Source organism: Phocoena sinus, chromosome 8 (assembly GCF_008692025.1).
Source record: "Phocoena sinus isolate mPhoSin1 chromosome 8, mPhoSin1.pri, whole genome shotgun sequence".
NCBI lineage: Eukaryota > Metazoa > Chordata > Mammalia > Artiodactyla > Phocoenidae > Phocoena > Phocoena sinus.
In genome coordinates this window covers 86,423,977-86,442,168 of record NC_045770.1, presented here as the reverse complement: position 1 = coordinate 86,442,168, position 18,192 = coordinate 86,423,977, and the positions used below count along the sequence as shown (strand labels likewise).

General features: G+C 37.8%; 1 protein-coding gene across 2 annotated transcripts in view; it reads right to left on the bottom strand.

Annotated features, from left to right (window-relative positions):
* The window catches only part of PDHX (pyruvate dehydrogenase complex component X), a 79,666-nt gene that overhangs the window by 56,529 nt on the left and 4,945 nt on the right, over positions 1-18,192 (bottom strand). For both annotated transcript variants that reach the window (XR_004351164.1, XM_032641008.1), the window contains exon 2: positions 8,795-8,875. Coding sequence is in view for 1 of the 2 variants with exons in the window: in XM_032641008.1 (XP_032496899.1) it covers positions 8,795-8,875 (81 nt within the window). In the remaining variant the exon portion in view is untranslated. The remainder of the gene's footprint in view (positions 1-8,794; positions 8,876-18,192) is intronic.

Genomic DNA, 18,192 nt, shown 5'->3' with positions numbered 1-18,192 from the left:
TTATAACATTCTTTATTTTAAAGTTTATTTTATCTGATATAAGTACTGCTACTCCAGTTTTCTTTTGATTTCCATTTGCATGGAATATCTTTTTCCATCCCCTCACTTCCAGTCTGAATGTGTCCCTAGGTCTGAAGTGGGTCTCCTGTAGACAGCATAAATATGGGTCTTGTTTTTGTATCCATTCAGCGAACCTCTGTCTTTTGGTTGGAGCATTTAATCCATTCATGTTTAAGGTAATTATCGATATGTATGTTCCTATGACAATTTTCTTAATTGTTTTGGGTTTATTTTGTAGGCCCTTTTCTTCTCTTGTGTTTCCCACTTAGAGAAATTCCTTTAGCATTTGTTGTAGAGCTGGTTTGGTGGTGCTGAATTCTCTTAGCTTTTGCTTGTCTGTAAAGCTTTTGATTTCTCCATCGAATATGAATGAGATCCTTGCTGGGTAGAGTAATCTTGGTTGTAGGTTCTTCCCTTTCATCACTTTAAGTATATCATGCCACTCTCTTCTGGCTTGTAGAGTTTCTGCTGAGAAATCAGCTGTTAACCATATGGGAGTTCCCTTGTATTTGTTGTTTTTCCCTTGCTGCTTTCAATAATTTTTCTTTGTCTTTAATTTTTGCCAGTTTGATTACTATGTGTCTCAGTGTGTTTCTCCTTGGGTTTATCCTGTATGGGACTCTCTGTGCTTCCTGGACTTGGGTGGCTATTTCCTTTCCCATGTTAGGGAAGTTTTTGACTATAATCTCTTGAAATATTTTCTCGGGTCCTTTCTCTCTCTCTTCTCCTTCTGGGACCCCTATAATGCGAATGTTGTTGCATTTAATGTTGTCCCAGAAGTCTTTTAGGCTGTCTTCATTACTTTCCATTCTTTTTTCTTTATTCTGTTCCACAGCAGTGAATTCCACCATTCTGTCTTCCAGGTCATTTATCCGTTCTTCTGCCTCAGTGATTCTGCTATTGATTCCTTCTAGTGTATTTTTCATTTCAGTTATTGTACTGTTCATCTTTGTTTGTTTGTTCTTTATTTCTTCTAGGTCTTTGTTAAACATTTCTTGCATCTTCTCGATCTTTGCCTCCATTCTTTTTCTGAGGTCCTGGATCATCTTCACGATCATTATTCTGAATTCTTTTTCTGGAAGGTTGCCTATCTCCACTTCAATTAGTTGTTTTTCTGGGGTTTTATCTTGTTCCTTCATCTGGTACATAGCCCTCTGCCTTTTCACCTTGTCTCTCTTTCTGTGAATGTGGTTTTTGTTCCACAGGCTGCAGAATTTGAGTTCTTCTTTCTTCTGCTGTCTGCCCTCTGGTGGATGAGGCTAAGAGGCTTTTGCAAGTTTCCTCCTGAACCTAATTTTCAATTTCCCCACCTGCCCCCCAAAAAACACCACTGTTTCCCAATCTCAGATATTCCACCCTTCCAGCTCAGGCCCAGCGGGGCATGTAGTCAACTCCTGCTCACCGTTCTGGATATTGCTGGATTTGGTGATTCCTCTTTCCTGTGTTTAAGCTCAACTTACATTTAAAAAATCTGTCTTATAATTTTATACCCCGAAGTGAGCAGAACCCTGACCGCATCTGTTTAGATGGTCATACTGACTAGAAGTCCTCAGGACTGGCCTTTCCAATGTGAGCCTGTAAAGGGAACTACTTAAATTGCCTACAGTTAGCTCTTGATACCAGAGCACTCCTAGGGCCTGTTCCATTCAGTGCAAGGCTACTGTCAGGGCTCAAGAAAGCACGTAAAGACCACTTCCTACAAAATAACCATGAGTGTTGTTACCTCTTGGCTTTAGGATAAGGACACTCACAGACTGATAAACTGCAGCTTGATATTCAAGATCATTCCTATAACCTATCTTATTTCACATCCACCATGCCCTTAATGCAGCCAGAACTACCTACGGTTGCCAAAATACATGTCATGACATCTCACTTCCAAGATTTTGACAAATTGTTTACATTACTTATAATGTCCTTCTCTTTTTTTTTTTAAAAAAAGCCCATGTATTATGTAAGGACCAACTCAAATAGTACCTCATCTATAAAGCCTGCTTGATGCCTGTCACATCTCCTGCTCTTGCCTTACTCTCCCCTCTGCCAATATATTTACTGATCAGCCATTTACAGTGCTGCTGGGTCTGTTCTATTGATTATTAATATGCTAGTCATAACCACAAAAGGAAACATCAAAACTCAGACATGTTCACCACTAAGGAACAGAATTAAGTTGTGCTTCCAATCAGGGTGGTACATAGCACATCAAGGACCAGTCATGGTCATCTGGATAGCCTCATTGTGCCATACCTCCTATCCTCTATATTGGCCCATTCCACAGTCCCAAACTCCTGCTGTGAGGCCCATTCTGTAATTTCTCTTGTTGAGTTTCCTAGCGCCCCAGCCCTGCCCACCCCACCTGCAAGAACTGAGACCATCTCTAAAACTCCCAAGCTACTAAATACTTGCAGCCTTTTTCCCAACGCCCAACATTTGTCCTCACTGCCATGAATGGCTCATCTCCTAGAATCACAGCATAACTCTGTTAGACTCTGAACTCTTACTCACTGCCTAAGTTCTCTCTACACAATTTTTTTAACATCTTTATTGGAGTATAATTGCTTTACAACGTTGTGTTAGTTTCTGCTATATAACAAAGTGAATCAGCTATATGCATACATATATCCCCATATCCCCTCCCTCTTGCATCTCCCTCCCACTCTCCCTATCCCACCCCTCTAGGTGGTCACAAAGCTGATCTCCCTGTGCTATGCGGTTGCTTCCCACTAGCTATCTATTTTACATTTGGTAGTGTATATATGTCAATGCTACTCTCTCACTTCGTCCCAGCTTACCCTTCCCCCTCCCCGTGTCCTCAGTTCCATTCTCTATGTCTGCGTCTTTATTCCTGTCCTCCCCCTAGGTTCATCAGAATCACTTTTTTTTTTGTTTTTTAGATTCTATATATATATGTTAGCATATGGTTTTTGTTTTTCTCTTTTTGACTTACTTTACTCTGCATGACAGTCTCTAGGTCCATCCACCTCACTACAAATAACTCAATTTTGTTTCTTTTTATGGCTGAGTAATATTCCATTGTATATATGTGCCACAACTTCTTTATCCATTCATCTGCCAATGGACACTTAAGTTGCTTCTATGTCCTGGCTATTGTAAATAGTGCTGCAATGAACATTGTGGTACATGTCTCTCTTTTTTTTTTTAAAGAAGATGTTGGGGGTAGGAATTTATTAATTAATTTATTTATTTTTGCTGCGTTGGGTCTTAGTTTCTGTGTGAGGGCTTCCTCCAGTTGTGGCAAGTGGGGGCCACTCTTCATCGTGGTGCGCGGGCCTCTCACTGTTGTGGCCTCTCTCGTTGCGGAGCACAGGCTCCAGACGCGCAGGCTCAGCAGCCGTGGCTCACGGGCCCAGCCACTCCGCGGCACGTGGGATCCCCCCAGACCAGGGCTCGAACCCGTGTCCCCCGCACTAGCAGGCAGACTCTCAACCACTGCGCCACCAGGGAAGCCCCATGTCTCTTTTTGAACTATAGTTTTCTCAGGGTATATGCCCAGCAGTGGGGTTACTGGGTTTTCTAAGTTTTCTAAGGAACCTCCATATTGTTCTCCATAGTGGCTGTATCAATTTACATTCCCACCAACAGTGCAAGAGGGTTCCCTTTTCTCCACACCCTCTCCAGCATTTATTGTTTGTAGATTTTTTGATGATGGCCATTCTGACCGGTGTGAGATGATACCTCACTGTAGTTTTGATTTGCATTTCTCTAATGATTAGTGATGCTGAACATCCTTTCATGTGTCTGTTGGCAATCTGTACCTTCTTTGGAGAGATGTCTATTTAGGTCTTCTGCCCATTTGGGGATTGGGTTGTTTGTTTTTTTGATATTGAGCCGTATGAGCTGCTTGTGTATTTTGGAGATTAATCCTTTGCCAGTTGCTTCGTTTGCAAATATTTTCTCCCATTCTGAGGGTTGTCTTTTCATCTTGTTTATGGTTTCCTTTACTGTGCAAAAGCTTTTAATCTATACAATTTTATGAGCGCTAGCCTGGACCACTCAATACCAACATTTGCCTGGATGACCTCCCATGCCCACTGAATCACATACAGAGACCCCAGAAGTCCTTGCCAGGGCTAGTCTCTGGAATCAGTCAAATCCTCCCAAACCATTTCTCACGCTGAAGCATAATAATGGCTATGGGGAACTCATCTGGTCAATTTCTCTGTGCATCTGTCCAACGAGCCCTAATAAGGGACTGGAGATTCATCTCCCCAAAAGTTTAACATGTTGCAGAATGAGTAAAGCATAGGGAGATGGCTAAAAGAATCTATCCCACAGTCAGTACCTGGTTACTCTACAGACACATATGGCAATGACCAGAGGAAGGAAAAAGGAAAAGAAAGCAGCTGCCAGAAAAATAAAAAGTCTCCTTCTCCAGCTTCCTTCACAGTAATTTTTCCTCTGTCCTCCTTCTGCACCATGAGTGCTGTAGCATCCTTATCTCTTTGGCCTTCATATGCTTAGTCTTATTTTTTAAGCACCATACCAAGTATTAAAATCTGGCAAAATAATTATTTACAATAGCCAAGGTATGGAAACAACCTACGTGCCCATCAATGGATAAATGGATAAAGATGTGAGATATAGGGCTTCCCTGGTGGCACAGTGGTTGAGAGTCTGCCTGCCAATGCAGGGGACATGGTTTCGTGCCCTGGTCCGGGAAGACCCCACATGCCACGGAACGGCTAGGCCCATGAGCCATGACCGCTGAGCCTGCGCGTCCGGAGCCTGTGCTCCACAACGGGAGAGGCCACAACAGTGAGAGGCCCGCGCACTGCCAAAAAAAAAAAAAAAAAAAAAAAAAAAAGATGTGAGATATATGCATATATATAATGGAATACTACTCAGCCATAAAAAAGATGAAAATTTCGCTATTTGCAACAACATGGATGGACCTTGAGGGTATTATGCTAGATGAAATAAGTCAAAGAAAGACAAATACTGTAGAATTTCATGATATGTAGAATATAAAAAACAAAACAAAAGAAATGAACAAAGCAAACCAAACAGGAACAAACACATAGCTACAGAGAACACAGTAGTGGTTACCAGAGCAGAAGGGCCAGGGGAAGGAGGGGAGGACAAAATGGGCAAAGAAGATCAACTGTATGGTGACAGACGGAAACTAAGTTTTTGGTGGTGAGCATGCTGTAGCATATACAGAAGTAGAAATATAACGTTGTACACGTGAAACAGACAATGGTATAAACCAATATTACCTCAGTAAAAAAATAAATTAAAAAAAATCTGGCAAAATGGTTGCTATAAACAATAGATTAATATAGCTTTGTAGGTAGTATTGTAGCAAGTATTTTCTTAGTAACAGCAAGATTCAAATTCACTTGGAGCTTATAAAAAGCTGAGGAAAGAGTAGTTTCTCACTCCAAGTTATATCCCAAAGACTACTGACTGGACAACTTTAGAAAATATACATTAGTACAGAAAGTTCAAACACATACAAAAGTTATAAGGAAAGTTAATGAACCAATTTTTACAACTATTACAACTGTCAACTGACTCATGAATACTTATACTCTTATCCTCCCACCAGAGGTATTGTGAAGTTAAGGCCAGACGTACTATCATTTCATATATAAATATCTCAACTCATATCTCTTATAGATAAGATTTTAAAAATTATTAGCATAGTATCATTAAACCTCTAAAATGATTAATTCCTTAATCTAATTAAACATATAATTTTCAAATCCCCCAAATATTTTATTTGCTTGAATCATCAACAAAATAAGTTCCCTACATTGGAACCAGTCTCTTAAATCTCCTTGAAGCTATAGGTTCCTCTACCTCCTTCCTTTCCCCATCTTCCCATCCCTTGACATTTATTTGTTGACGAAATTGGCCTGTAGAAATCCCCACAGTCTGGGTTATGCTGATATACTCCTCATGGTGTCATTAGATACATGCTTTTTTCCCCTATATTTCCTGGAAATTGGTAGCAAGAACTACAGGCTTGATCAATTCAGCTCAATTTTCTGGCAAGACAACCTTATAGCTGGTGGTACTATCTGGTTTTCTCTCTTTCTGTGATATTAGCAACCACTGATGGTCACTGGCTATATCCCTTAATTCATTAGAGACTGCAGAATTGTGATACAGTGACATTCTATCATTCCTCCATCTTTTAAGAGTTGGGATATGCCAATAATTAGAAACTTATCATCACCAACTACTTGGTTACTCTAAGCTACAGTTCATATAGGAAAGGCAGGGAAAAATACTTGAGTCTTTCCACCTATTACCAGTTTTCAAAATGAGTTAATTTACTAGCATCCCCCAAAGCAGACCAACTATTAGTATTTTTCTTTAGTATTATTGTGAGCTTCAAATTTAAATATATTTAATGTGTTTCAATACACTGTAGATATTATTCTTACTGATCCTCAAATTGTCCCATTTTTGGCTCCTGAGTCCTTTAGGACGCCCTCAGGAGTTTTTGATAACTGTTTTCCTTTCTAAATTGACAAGATGTTCCAAGCTCATCTTGTACATTTCCTGCCCCAGACCTGGAAGTAGCTATTTTCCAAGGAGCTTTGGTTTACTTTAGTAGGAAATGACATTAGATGCTATAGTCTCATTGTTAGGGGTGCTCATTGCTAGTGGGTTTGTCATTTTTCCAGGCCCTGCCATGAAAAAGAGCTAGAAAATTTACCATCACAGGATCTTTCCTTAACCTTAGCTATCTTTCAGCTGTTTTTCCTTTAAACCACACTCAAATGCTGGATTCCCAATAATATCACCTTAATCACTCATTTGCTTTATCCCATAATTTTAAAAAACCTTAGAATAACAATACCAACATAACCACTATAATACTATTACTCTAAACAGTTTAAGATATTTTTAGAGATGTCATTGTCCTTTAATTACAATCTAGTAGCAATAGATAGTCAAGTTTGTTGACATCTGAAATAGCCCCTCCCTGCATGGTTGTTATATCAGCAACTCAATATATAATTAGGTTCTCCTAGTTCAATTGGTTTCCATTTTTAGGGATCTTTTAAAATTAAATTCTGTGTTAAAATTATGCAAAATATGTATATGGTTCCAAGTTAAGGAGACAAAACAAGATGTATTCAGAGAAGTCTAGCTTCTGCTCCTCTCTCCACCCACCACACTGTTTCCTCCATCACACTACAAATAACCATTTTTTTGTTAAGTTTTTGTTTTATCCTTTTTTAAAAAAAATTTCCAAATATTAGTATTCCCATCCCTTTCTTCAATGAATGATACACACTATATCTATTAGTCACCACCCTGCTTTTTTCCCCTGAAAGTCACTCTACAATAGTAAAAAGAGACACTCTTCCTTCCTTTCTATAGTTGTGGATATAGTATATGTTATTCATCAAATTGTGTACTGACCAACAGATGGATTGTTTCTAACTTTTGCTATTACAAACACTGCTGCAATAAATAGCCTTATATGTGCAACTTTTCTTATTTTTGCCTTGAGATAGGATCCCTAGAAATAGAACTGCCTGGCAAAAGGGTAAATATAAATGTAAGTTTTCTAGGTATTGACAAGTTCTCTCCACTAGGTCTTATACCATTTTGCATTTCCTACAGCAATGTTTGAGAGTGCCTGCTTCCCCCCATTCCCTCCACAGTCTCATCAACAGAATAACTTGTCAAACTTTTTAATTTCTGTCAATATGATTGGTAAGAAATGATGTATCAGTGTAGCATTAATCTGCATATTTATTAGTACAAATATTAAATAGCTTTTCATATGTTAGAGGCAATTTGCAGTTCTTTTTCTGCAAACCATCTGTTCTTATATCTTGCCCATTTTCTTGCTGAGTTGATAGTTTTCTTATTCTCTATTTTTTAGAAATACTAACCCTTTGTGATTAAAAACTGCAAATACCCTTCTCCAATTTGTCATCTTTTTTACTTTATTTATTATGTTTTCAGCTATAATAAAGTTATTATTTTTACCATAAAATTTATCTATATTTCCCTTATTGCATCTGGATTTTGAGTTGTAGTTAGGGTGTTTATCCACTTCCAGGTTCAGAGGAATTCACCAGCCTTTTTCCTAGTACTTGTCTGGTTTCATTTTTGTATATTAAGTGACTGATTCACTTGTAATTTATCATTGGGATAGTACAAAGACTAAATCTAATATCGTCTTCCTTCATTATTTAAACACTAAATATTCATGTCTACTTCCTCATTTTCCATTCAGTTGTTAGTCTGTCTTTTTAAGCACCAATACCACAGTTTTTATTATAAAGGCTTAATAACGTGTTTCAATATCTAGTAGGTCTACAGCTCTCCTCTGCTGCTCTTCTTTAATGAGAGTTTTTCTTATTATTCTTACTTATCTATTCTTCCAATGAAATTTATAATCAGCTTGCCTAGTTACAGGAAGCACACACAAAGAATCATTATAAAGTCACAAGTTAACTTTAGGGGATTGACAAATTTATGATGTTGAAACTAAAAGCTAAGAATAAGAACTAAAACTTGGAAAAAAGCATTAAAATAGTTTACCATTCTCTGCTTGTGAAAAGATACAGGCTGAACCCAGAAAACCTTTGCTACATTACCATGAGAAATTTTTATTTAAACAATTAAGATTAATAAGCAAAGGAACCAATCATTTCATGTATATCATGTATTGTGTAAACCACCTGATTAGGAAAACACCAAAATGATCAAATAACACAGGTATTAGAAATGCATTGCTCACCTTCCTTTTTCAGCCATTTCACAATGTTCCCTTCTTCCATTGTAGGAGACAGTGATGGCATTAGTATCGTAATAGGATCAGCTGAAATTGAAAAAAGGAAAGATTAAACACAAAAAATAATGCACCTCATGAGGCAGCAACAAGTTCAAGTAAATTAATATCTAATTCAATTTGAGAAAAAAAATATTCCACAGTCTGAAAGACACAAAACTGGTCAAACTAAGTGTTCAGTAATCTTTTCTGGAATATTTTCAACTCCTTTTTCATAGTTCCCCAAGCCCTCTATGCATATTTTCAAGCCAGGTGCTTACAAGATTAAAAAAAAGAAAAGCTGATTTTTGTTTCATCTTCTCCTTCCCCTTTTGTTGCTGCAAAAAAATATTTACAAGTAGAATGACCAAAGGAAAAGACAGAAAAAAAAACAAAAAAACTAAAGTCCTGATAACCTGCAACAGAAGAATTATTAGACTTACAACAGAATAATCAAGATTAAACTTTAGAAACTGGTTGTGTTTTTACTTTAATCTAATATTACACTATTCAGAAATCAAAGGTTCTTGCTAAGTGTGAAAAGCAGAGGTTTGCTTTGTTAAGAATGATAGGGTAAGTGAACTTAAGTAGTTAAATTAATCTCAGATTGTGTTTCATACCACAGTTCAGCTAGGGATCCAAAAAGATAGACTCAAACCAGGGTGACCTCTCAATAAAGCATAGCCACTTTTTCCTTAGGTATCAAAAAAGGAGACACGCTATATATTTGGCCAGATGTGCTTCCCGATAATTCCACTGTCCAGGACCATACTTAAAGAGTGCACAGCTGTTAGATTACAATTTACATAAAGTTTATACTAATAAAATAGTTCACAGAGTGCTCCAGTTCTTATTTAGCAGTAGCCATAGTAACAAATTACATTGCCTGAAATCTTCCACAAAACCTATTCTCTCCTCAGATTATTCAACTCTCTGACCCAAAAAAGCAAAATACACCACATCTGACATAATTCAAATGTGGAAAAGGGTAGAATAGGGCTTTTTTTCCCCATTGATGTTTTAGGGTTAAAAATAAGGGAATCGATATCAAAAAAACAAACAACCCAATCAAAAAATGGGCAGAAGACTTAAATAGACATTTCTCCAAAGAAGATATACAGATTGCCAACAAACACATGAAAGGATGCTGAACATCACCAATCATTAGAGAAATGCAAATCAAAACCCGGTGAGGTATCACCTCACACTGGTCAGAATGGCCATCATCAAAATATCTACAAACAATAAATATTGGAGAGGGTATGGAGAAAAGGGAACCCTCTTGCACTGTTGGTGGGAATGTAAATTGATGCAGCCACTATGCAGAACAGTATGGAGGTTCCTTAAAAAACTAAAAATAGAACTACCATACGACCCAGCAATCCCACTACTGGGCATATACCCTGAGAAAACCATAGTTCAAAAAGAGACATGTACCACAATGTTCAATGCAGCACTATTTACAAATAGCCAGGACATGGAAGCAACCTAAGTGTCCATCGACAGATGAATGGATAAAGAAGATGTGGCACATATATACAATGGGATACTACTCAGCCATAAAAAGAAACGAAATTGAGTTATTTGTGGTGAGGTGGATGGACCTAGAGACTGTCATACAGAGTGAAGTAAGTCAGAAAGAGAAAAACAAAAACCGTATGCTAACATGTATATGGAATCTAAAAAAAAAAAGGTTCTGATGAACCTAGGGGCAGGACAGGAATAAAGATGCAGACGTAGAGAATGGACTTAAGGACATGGGGGTGGGGGGCAGGGTAAGCTGGGAGGAAGTGAGACATCAGCATTGACATATATATAAAATAGATAGCTTGTGGGAAGCAGCCCCATAACACAGGGAGATCAGATCGGTGCTTTGTGACCACCTAGAAGGGTGGGATAGGGAGAGTGGGAGGGAGGCTCAAGAGGGAGGAGATATGGGGATATATGTATACATACAGCTGATTCACTTTGTTATATAGCAGAAACTAACACAACTGTAAAGCAATTATATACTCCAATAAAGATGTGTTAAAAAAAAATAAGGGGGGCTTCCCTGGTGGCGCAGTGGTTGACAGTCTGCCTGCTAATGCAAGGGACACAGGTTCGAGCCCTGGTCTGGGAGGATTCCACATGCCGTGGAGCAACTAGGCCCGTGAGCCACAACTACTGAGCCTGCGCGTCTGGAGCCTGTGCTCCGCAACAAGAGAGGCCGCGATAGTGAGAGGCCCGCGCACCGCGATGAAGAGTGGCCCCCGCTTGCCACAACTAGAGAAGGCCCTCGCACAGAAACGAAGACCCAATACAGCAAAAATAAAAAAACAAATTAATTAATAAATTCCTACCCCCAACATCTTCTTTAAAAAAAAAATAATAAGGGAATTGAATGCTAATGTTAAATGTAGTTAAATATTTCCTTTGGGGAACTGAACTAATGTTATTGTAATTTCAAATGGAGAGTTCCTATGGCTTCATGGTAAAGAAGTGCCATTTCTGAAGCATTTGGAAGGAAGCTTTTATCCTCCCGTCACTGTTCATTCACTCCCCTCTAAAGGACTAGGAAAAGGATCCAGGCAAATACAACTGCCTCAGCCTTTTCCTCATTTTAAGACCTGTCTGCCTATAGGGAACCTGTATTTTCCTTTCAGTTCTTCTATGCACTAGGCATAAATGGACCTGCCTTTCAAAGGCAGATAGTAAGCCCACCTCTCTCTATTCCTGCCACCAGGGCCCAGTGGGTGCTGGGAAGCAATTCAGGATGTGTGTTTGCTTTGTATACACAAACTGTCTCTCTCAAACAAAAGCCCAAAGTCTAAACAGGGGTTGTACTGAGGAGTCCAACTGCAGAAGGCCACAGATTTAAGTCACATTTTCCAATACAACAAAACCATCAACATTAAAACTGTTACTTTGATCTCCATCTGTCTGGTTTTTGCCTTCTCAATTGGTACCAATCTACAAGGATAGAAATGTAGAATCATCACTCTCAATACCCCAACAATGATAGAGCCTGAACCAAATTCTAAGTCAACACGCCCATTTCATCAATGAGAAAACTACAATCCACTGATTAAGGGATTTGAATTCTGCCTAACTCTCAAGGCTGTCCTCTCCTACACTGTACCACTGCTCATCGTTAATTGATTATCCTTACCAATATGGATTATCACCTAATTAATCATTGGTTATTTATAGCCTATTCATCCAGAAATTCAAACAGAACCAGACATATCAAATCCATGTGAGCATTCTTCACGTGTCCAATCAAGCAGCCTAACAATCCCTCTCTATCAAAAAGTTCAAGCCTGGCGCTACGAGATGCAATATTTCAAAATCATATACACAGTAAATTTATACATCAAATAGAGTTCCACTACAAAGAAGCAAAATAAATGAACTTCTATGATTCTATGTCCAGATTCCAATTTATGACAAATATCAACTCAGTTCTCTCAAAACAAAGTCTCTCTTCAATATTTTTATACCTTGGTTCTAGTTGCCATGATACAATTAATATTTATTTCATGCTTCTCCCTCCTATTACAATCTCTCACCTACGAGACCGTCACATTTTTCCTGACATTAAGTACTTCATTATGAAACTTTTTGCGTTTTATGAATTACCACATCAAGAATCTTAAAATTTTTCATATTTAAAAAATAAGAAGAACATAATCACTCCTCATACAGCCACCCTTCATAGATGAGTTGAAACCACTTCTCTGAATGACAATAAAATATAAAAATTCTGTAATAGATCATTATCCTTACTCTGAAATGAAGGTGACAAAAACCAAAGAAAGACATTTTGGACGTTTCCATTATTTGGTACTATCTTGATTGCTTATACTGACTTACATGGAGAGTACAACGTGCAGTGTGTTTTCTGCTAAATCTAACTAACCTATCCTCAGATGCTCATGCTAGAAAATTATTTTTAAAAGGAAGCATTAATTTACTAATAATAATGCATATTTCATTCTAGTATATCCTCTTTCAACCTGAACATTATATACATCTTTTCCAAATATTTTTTTTTTCCAGTGGGAAAGTAATTATATAATCATAATATCAGTTTTGAATGACAGGGCTGCATATAACTAATATCTGGCCTTTATGGCTGCCATCAATTCTACTGAACATAGTGTGGGCTTTTCTAGATTCCTTGGAATTTTAACCTACACATAATGTTGTTTAATTTCATTAAGAATTATACGGAGCTTCCCTTCTCATTCCAATAAGCAGTACATTCTACTTTTTTCCTGTCAAACTGAGGAGGCCTTGAAATGGGCCCCAATTACAGTTCCTACTCATAACTGGACACAACTATAAGAATAAAGGAAATGCAGTTTTTTACTCCACTGGTCATACAGGTTATTTCAATTAGTACTCAAAAAATACCCCAAATTTTGTTAGACTTTAACCCTTTTGTAGTCATTTTAGTGTTCTATTTCTTTTCATCAAGCTAACAAAGTATACCTAATGGCTTATAAAGTCTGCCCTTCTAGAGCAGTTAAAAAACATATTTAAAAACTTTTAAGGTAACTACCATAATGTACGTTGTTCCAGTTTATATTTAAATATACTGATTTTAACAGCAGAGTCTCACAAATCCGTCACAACTGTCTTAATCTCTTTTTTTATTGCCTCAATATAATGACACAATAAGTTGAAATTTTTCACTCAGTATATTGCTGCTTTACCTTCCTTCTCAGGCACATGAGCAAATGATCAATCACTGAATCTTACAGCAAACTACACTAATCTAATTTCTTGTTCTCTAGAGGATTTCTTTTATCTCAAAACACTCGTACTTCAGCAAAACCTATAAAAGCTTTAAACTGATGATCTATACATCAATTCTAAAAGGTTTCCAGATTAAAAAAAAAAGATTAATATAAGCAAACTCTTAAAATACAAATGCAGAACAAATAGCTTTGTGGCTAATAATGAAGCAGATCTAAGCCCCATTACTCTGACTGAATTAAGGAAATTCCACAATTTACTTATGGTACTGCTTGGACGTCATGCTCTAGTCCATTTATACATCCAAACACAAAAATCATGAAATGAAGACAGATAAATTGAAGAAATAAATTACCCTGTACTTTTTTAGTGCAGCTCTCTGTTCCTTATATTAATTTGCTTCTTTTTTAATAGGAAGAGATGCTGCTCATTTAATCACCTCTCTTTTCCAATGCAAGAACTCATTAAATAAAATTGACCTTTAAAATTTCTGCTTAAATAAAACAATTCTGCCATCTGCAGGCTGGATGAAATAAAGCCATAAGACGTAAAGGTAATTTCAAAATCAATACCAGAGCATAGAATAATATTAATACTGCAGTTTTGAATAAAGGTAAAGCAATTTTTGTTTTTTGTTTTGTTTTTTGTTTTTGCGGTACGCGGGCCTCTCACTGTTGTGGCCTCTCCCGCTGCAGAGCAACAGGCTCTGGACGCGCAGGCTCAGTGGCCATGGCTCACGGGCTCAGCAGCTCCACAGCATGTGGGATCCTCCCGGACCGGGGCACGAACCCGTGTCTCCTGCATCGGCAGGCGGACTCTCAACCACTGCGCCACCAGGGAAGCCCAGCAATTTTTTAAAAGATAAGTGCTTGTCATATGGGTCTTCTTTGTTCAAATACTTATTTTGGCATAAGAATAGATTGAAAATGTCACAAATACTTACTTTGGTATAAGAATAGATTGAAAATGTCACAAATACTTATTTTGGTATAAGAATACATTGAAAATGTCAATGAACAACAATAGAAAATGTATGCGTAATAGTTTGTGAGAAAATATCATTTAGAGTAATAAATGTAATGAAAGACGCCCACAAACAGTATATATGGCATAATCCAATTTCTACCTGCTTAGCTTGTATGTACACAAAGACTGAAAGGATATACTCCAAAATGACAATAGTACCTATCTCTAGTTGATGGTTTTTATTATACCTGCTTTTTATTTCTTTGTTTCTTGTTACTTTTAAACAAAAACCCACAAGAACAGGGAGAAAAGAAGGAACAATAGAACACAATTTTGGAAGCAGAAAAGTAAATAATGTAGATAGAAATAATTGACTAGAAAGCTGAATGCTAAACTAGAAGTGGAGAAAGCTGAGATAATCAACCTGGTTTATACAAGAATTTCCCAAAGGCCCAAGAACTGGCAGTACTGAGGACCTCTGGAAACACTGGGGGCGGTGGGGTGGGAGGTTTGGGTAAATGCTATTTAAGTGCTGGGTAACACCACCCTCATTCAACCGAAGACTGGAGGTTGTTTCCTCTGCAGAGGTAAAAGAGAAGACCTTCGGAACAGAGGTTGAACCTACACACCTGGAGATACTGTATATAGAAATTGCAAAAGTAAGTTAACTGAGAGATCAGCTGAAGTGACTGACAATAACAGAAATTGTGCTAAAAAGCTATTAGATGGTGTGGGATGAATCAGTAATAGTTACAGAGAAAACTGAAGAAAAAATTTTAAAGGCAACGACTTGAAAAAAAGAAAGAAAGGTAACAATCATAATATGGGACGATATAGGACAATTCTCAGTTAAGCATTATTTGTTTGGTGTAAGCACTGAATATAGATTTAATTAAGAATTGCAAAATAACTACATTGGGTGAATGGTGGAAAGAAAACGGGGATGACTGATCAGAAGTCATACACAGATAATATACAACATATATAATATATAACATAAAATAGAGAGGTGAACAAATGCCAGAGGACACTTAGAAGCAACGAGACAAAACTTGTTGCTTCTAAGGAGGAAGATGACTGGGGGAGCAGGGAGAGATGGGTCAGAGACCCATCGTATTGTTATAAGCCTTTTAGTACCATTTGACTATTTAAACTATATGCATGCACGACTGTGTTAAAATATTTTATTATTTAATAAAATGACTTTTTTTTTTTTTTTTTACCTTAAGCAGCAGCACACCACTGTGATTTAGAGAACAGGCCCTGGAGCCAAACTGCCTAGGTTCAAATTATCAATCCAGCACCTACAAGTTACCTAGTCATTCTGTGCTCTGATTGCCTCTTCTGTAAAATAAAGAGTTTGGTAAGGTCTAAACAAGGTTACACATGCCAAGTCATTACGATGGAGGCTGGCAAAAAGTAAGTCTCAAAACTGTTAGCTGTTTATTATTAATAGGCAGCACAGAAATGGTTAAGGGTAGACTCTGAAGGCAGCCAGACAGTTGGCTAGATGTATCACAATATCCTACTTTACAATTTCTTCCTCAGTAATGAGCCATGGATTCACAGGTTCCTTTCACCTTCATAATCTAAACATGAAGGTTTCCTTTCTACTCTTTACCTTATCCAGCCTTGTCCTCATTGCTAAAGTACACTAACTCTTGAACTCTCTTTTAACTGTACTGCACATTTGAAAACCAAACTCTCATTAATGTCACTGGCAAATGTTTTACTTTCTGTGGTACTGTCATATTGACTACCAAAGCTAAAGGGTAAAATTAGGCATTCAACAAATGCTTTCTGAGCTCCTGCTATCCTAGCCTCAGACCCACATAAGACCAGAATCTTGACCTCAAAGGATTATAGTTTAAATGGGAAGTCAAGACAAATACACAAGTACTAGAGGGTAGCATATAAACGTGCTGTGAGAATGCCAAAGAGCTGAGAGTCGAGATTCTAGCTGTTCAAAAATGGAAATCTTCATTTGTGTGCTAGTACCACTTTATACTCATTAGAATGGCTATTATCAAAAAATAACCAGAAAACAAGGTGTTGGCAAGACGTGGAGAAATTAGAGCCCTTGTGCACTGTTGGTGGAAAAGTAAAACAATGCGGCTTCTGTGGAAAAACAACCCAATGGTTCCTCAAAAAATTAAACATTGAATGACCATTTATTTGATCAGGCAACCTCACTTCTGGGTATACACCCAAAATAACTGAAAGCGGGAACTCGAACAGGTGTTGCACAGCCATGTTCACAGCAGCATTATTCACAATGGCCAAAAGGTGGAAACAGACCAAGTGTCCATGGATAGATGAATGCATAGACAAAATATTGTGGTATATACATCCAATAAAATGTGATTCGGCCTTAAAAAGGGATGAGATTCAGATATCTGCAACAACATGGATGAAACTTGAAGACATTATGCTAAGTGAAATAAGCCAGACACAAAAAGACAAATATTTTATGATTCTGCTTTTATGAGGTACCTAGAAGAGGCAAATTCACAGGGAAAGTAGAAGAGTGGTTACCAGGGGCTAGGGAGAGGGGAGAATGGGGAGTTGTTGTTTAATGGGTACAGAGTTTCAGTTTGGGATTATGAAAAAGTTCTGGAGACAGTGGTAATAGCTGCACACAATGTGAGCACTCTTAATGCCCTAGAACTAAACACTTAAAAATAGTTAAAATGGTAGATTTTATATATATTTTACAATAAAAAATAACTTTTAATTTAAAAAATCTGCTGAGCAAATAAAACAAGGTGAGGGACCAGCAGAGATATTCCAGGTGAGGGAAACATCATATGCTAATAAAGAGGTTGGAATTACAGTTTAGTTTGGCTAAAGAGTAGAATGTAATGAAAATGAAAAGTAGGCCATGTAAGTTAAAAAAAGTATGTTGGGACTACTGACTTATGGTAGGTAGCCATAGTACCTTCTAGTACACTCTAATACCTAGTTAATGGGTTTGACATTATTTAAATAGCAATGGAAAGACATGAAAAAAATTTCGAGTGAGTAAAATAAATAACCACAATAAAAAAATTGAACTTGTTTACAGTTCCACAGACATGGCTATGTTCACAAAGCTCTAATTTACAAAAAAGAAAAGAAAAACTGCACATGCTTTGACACGGTCACAACTATAAACCCTGCAGAAAAGCTAAAATAATGGGATTTTAAATACAAAGTGAAGATACCCATGAACATGTTACCTGTTCTCCTTTACTGACTTAGAACACTTGTCCTGAGAGACTGAAAAGGCATGTTAAGGACCAGATCCTTCTAAGAAAAGAAAGGAAAGTAAGGGGACCCAGTTGCAGTAGAGGAACTATTTTATTGTTTGATCAGAGAAGGCGTCCTCTGACAAAGTGAGTAGAGCTGAATGGAGGAAGCCATGCAAATCTCTGAAAGAGAGCCTTCGAAACTGAGGAAACAGCAAGCACAAGAATGAGCAGAGGGCTTCCCTGGTGGTGCAGTAGTTGAGAATCCGCCTGCCAATGCAGGGGACTCAGGTTTGAGCCCTGGTCCGGGATGATCCCACATGCCGCAGAGCTGCTAAGCCCGTGCGCCACAACTACTGAGCCCGAACTCTACAGCCCACAAGCCACAATTACTGAGCCCACGTGCTACAACTACTGAAGCCCACGCACCTA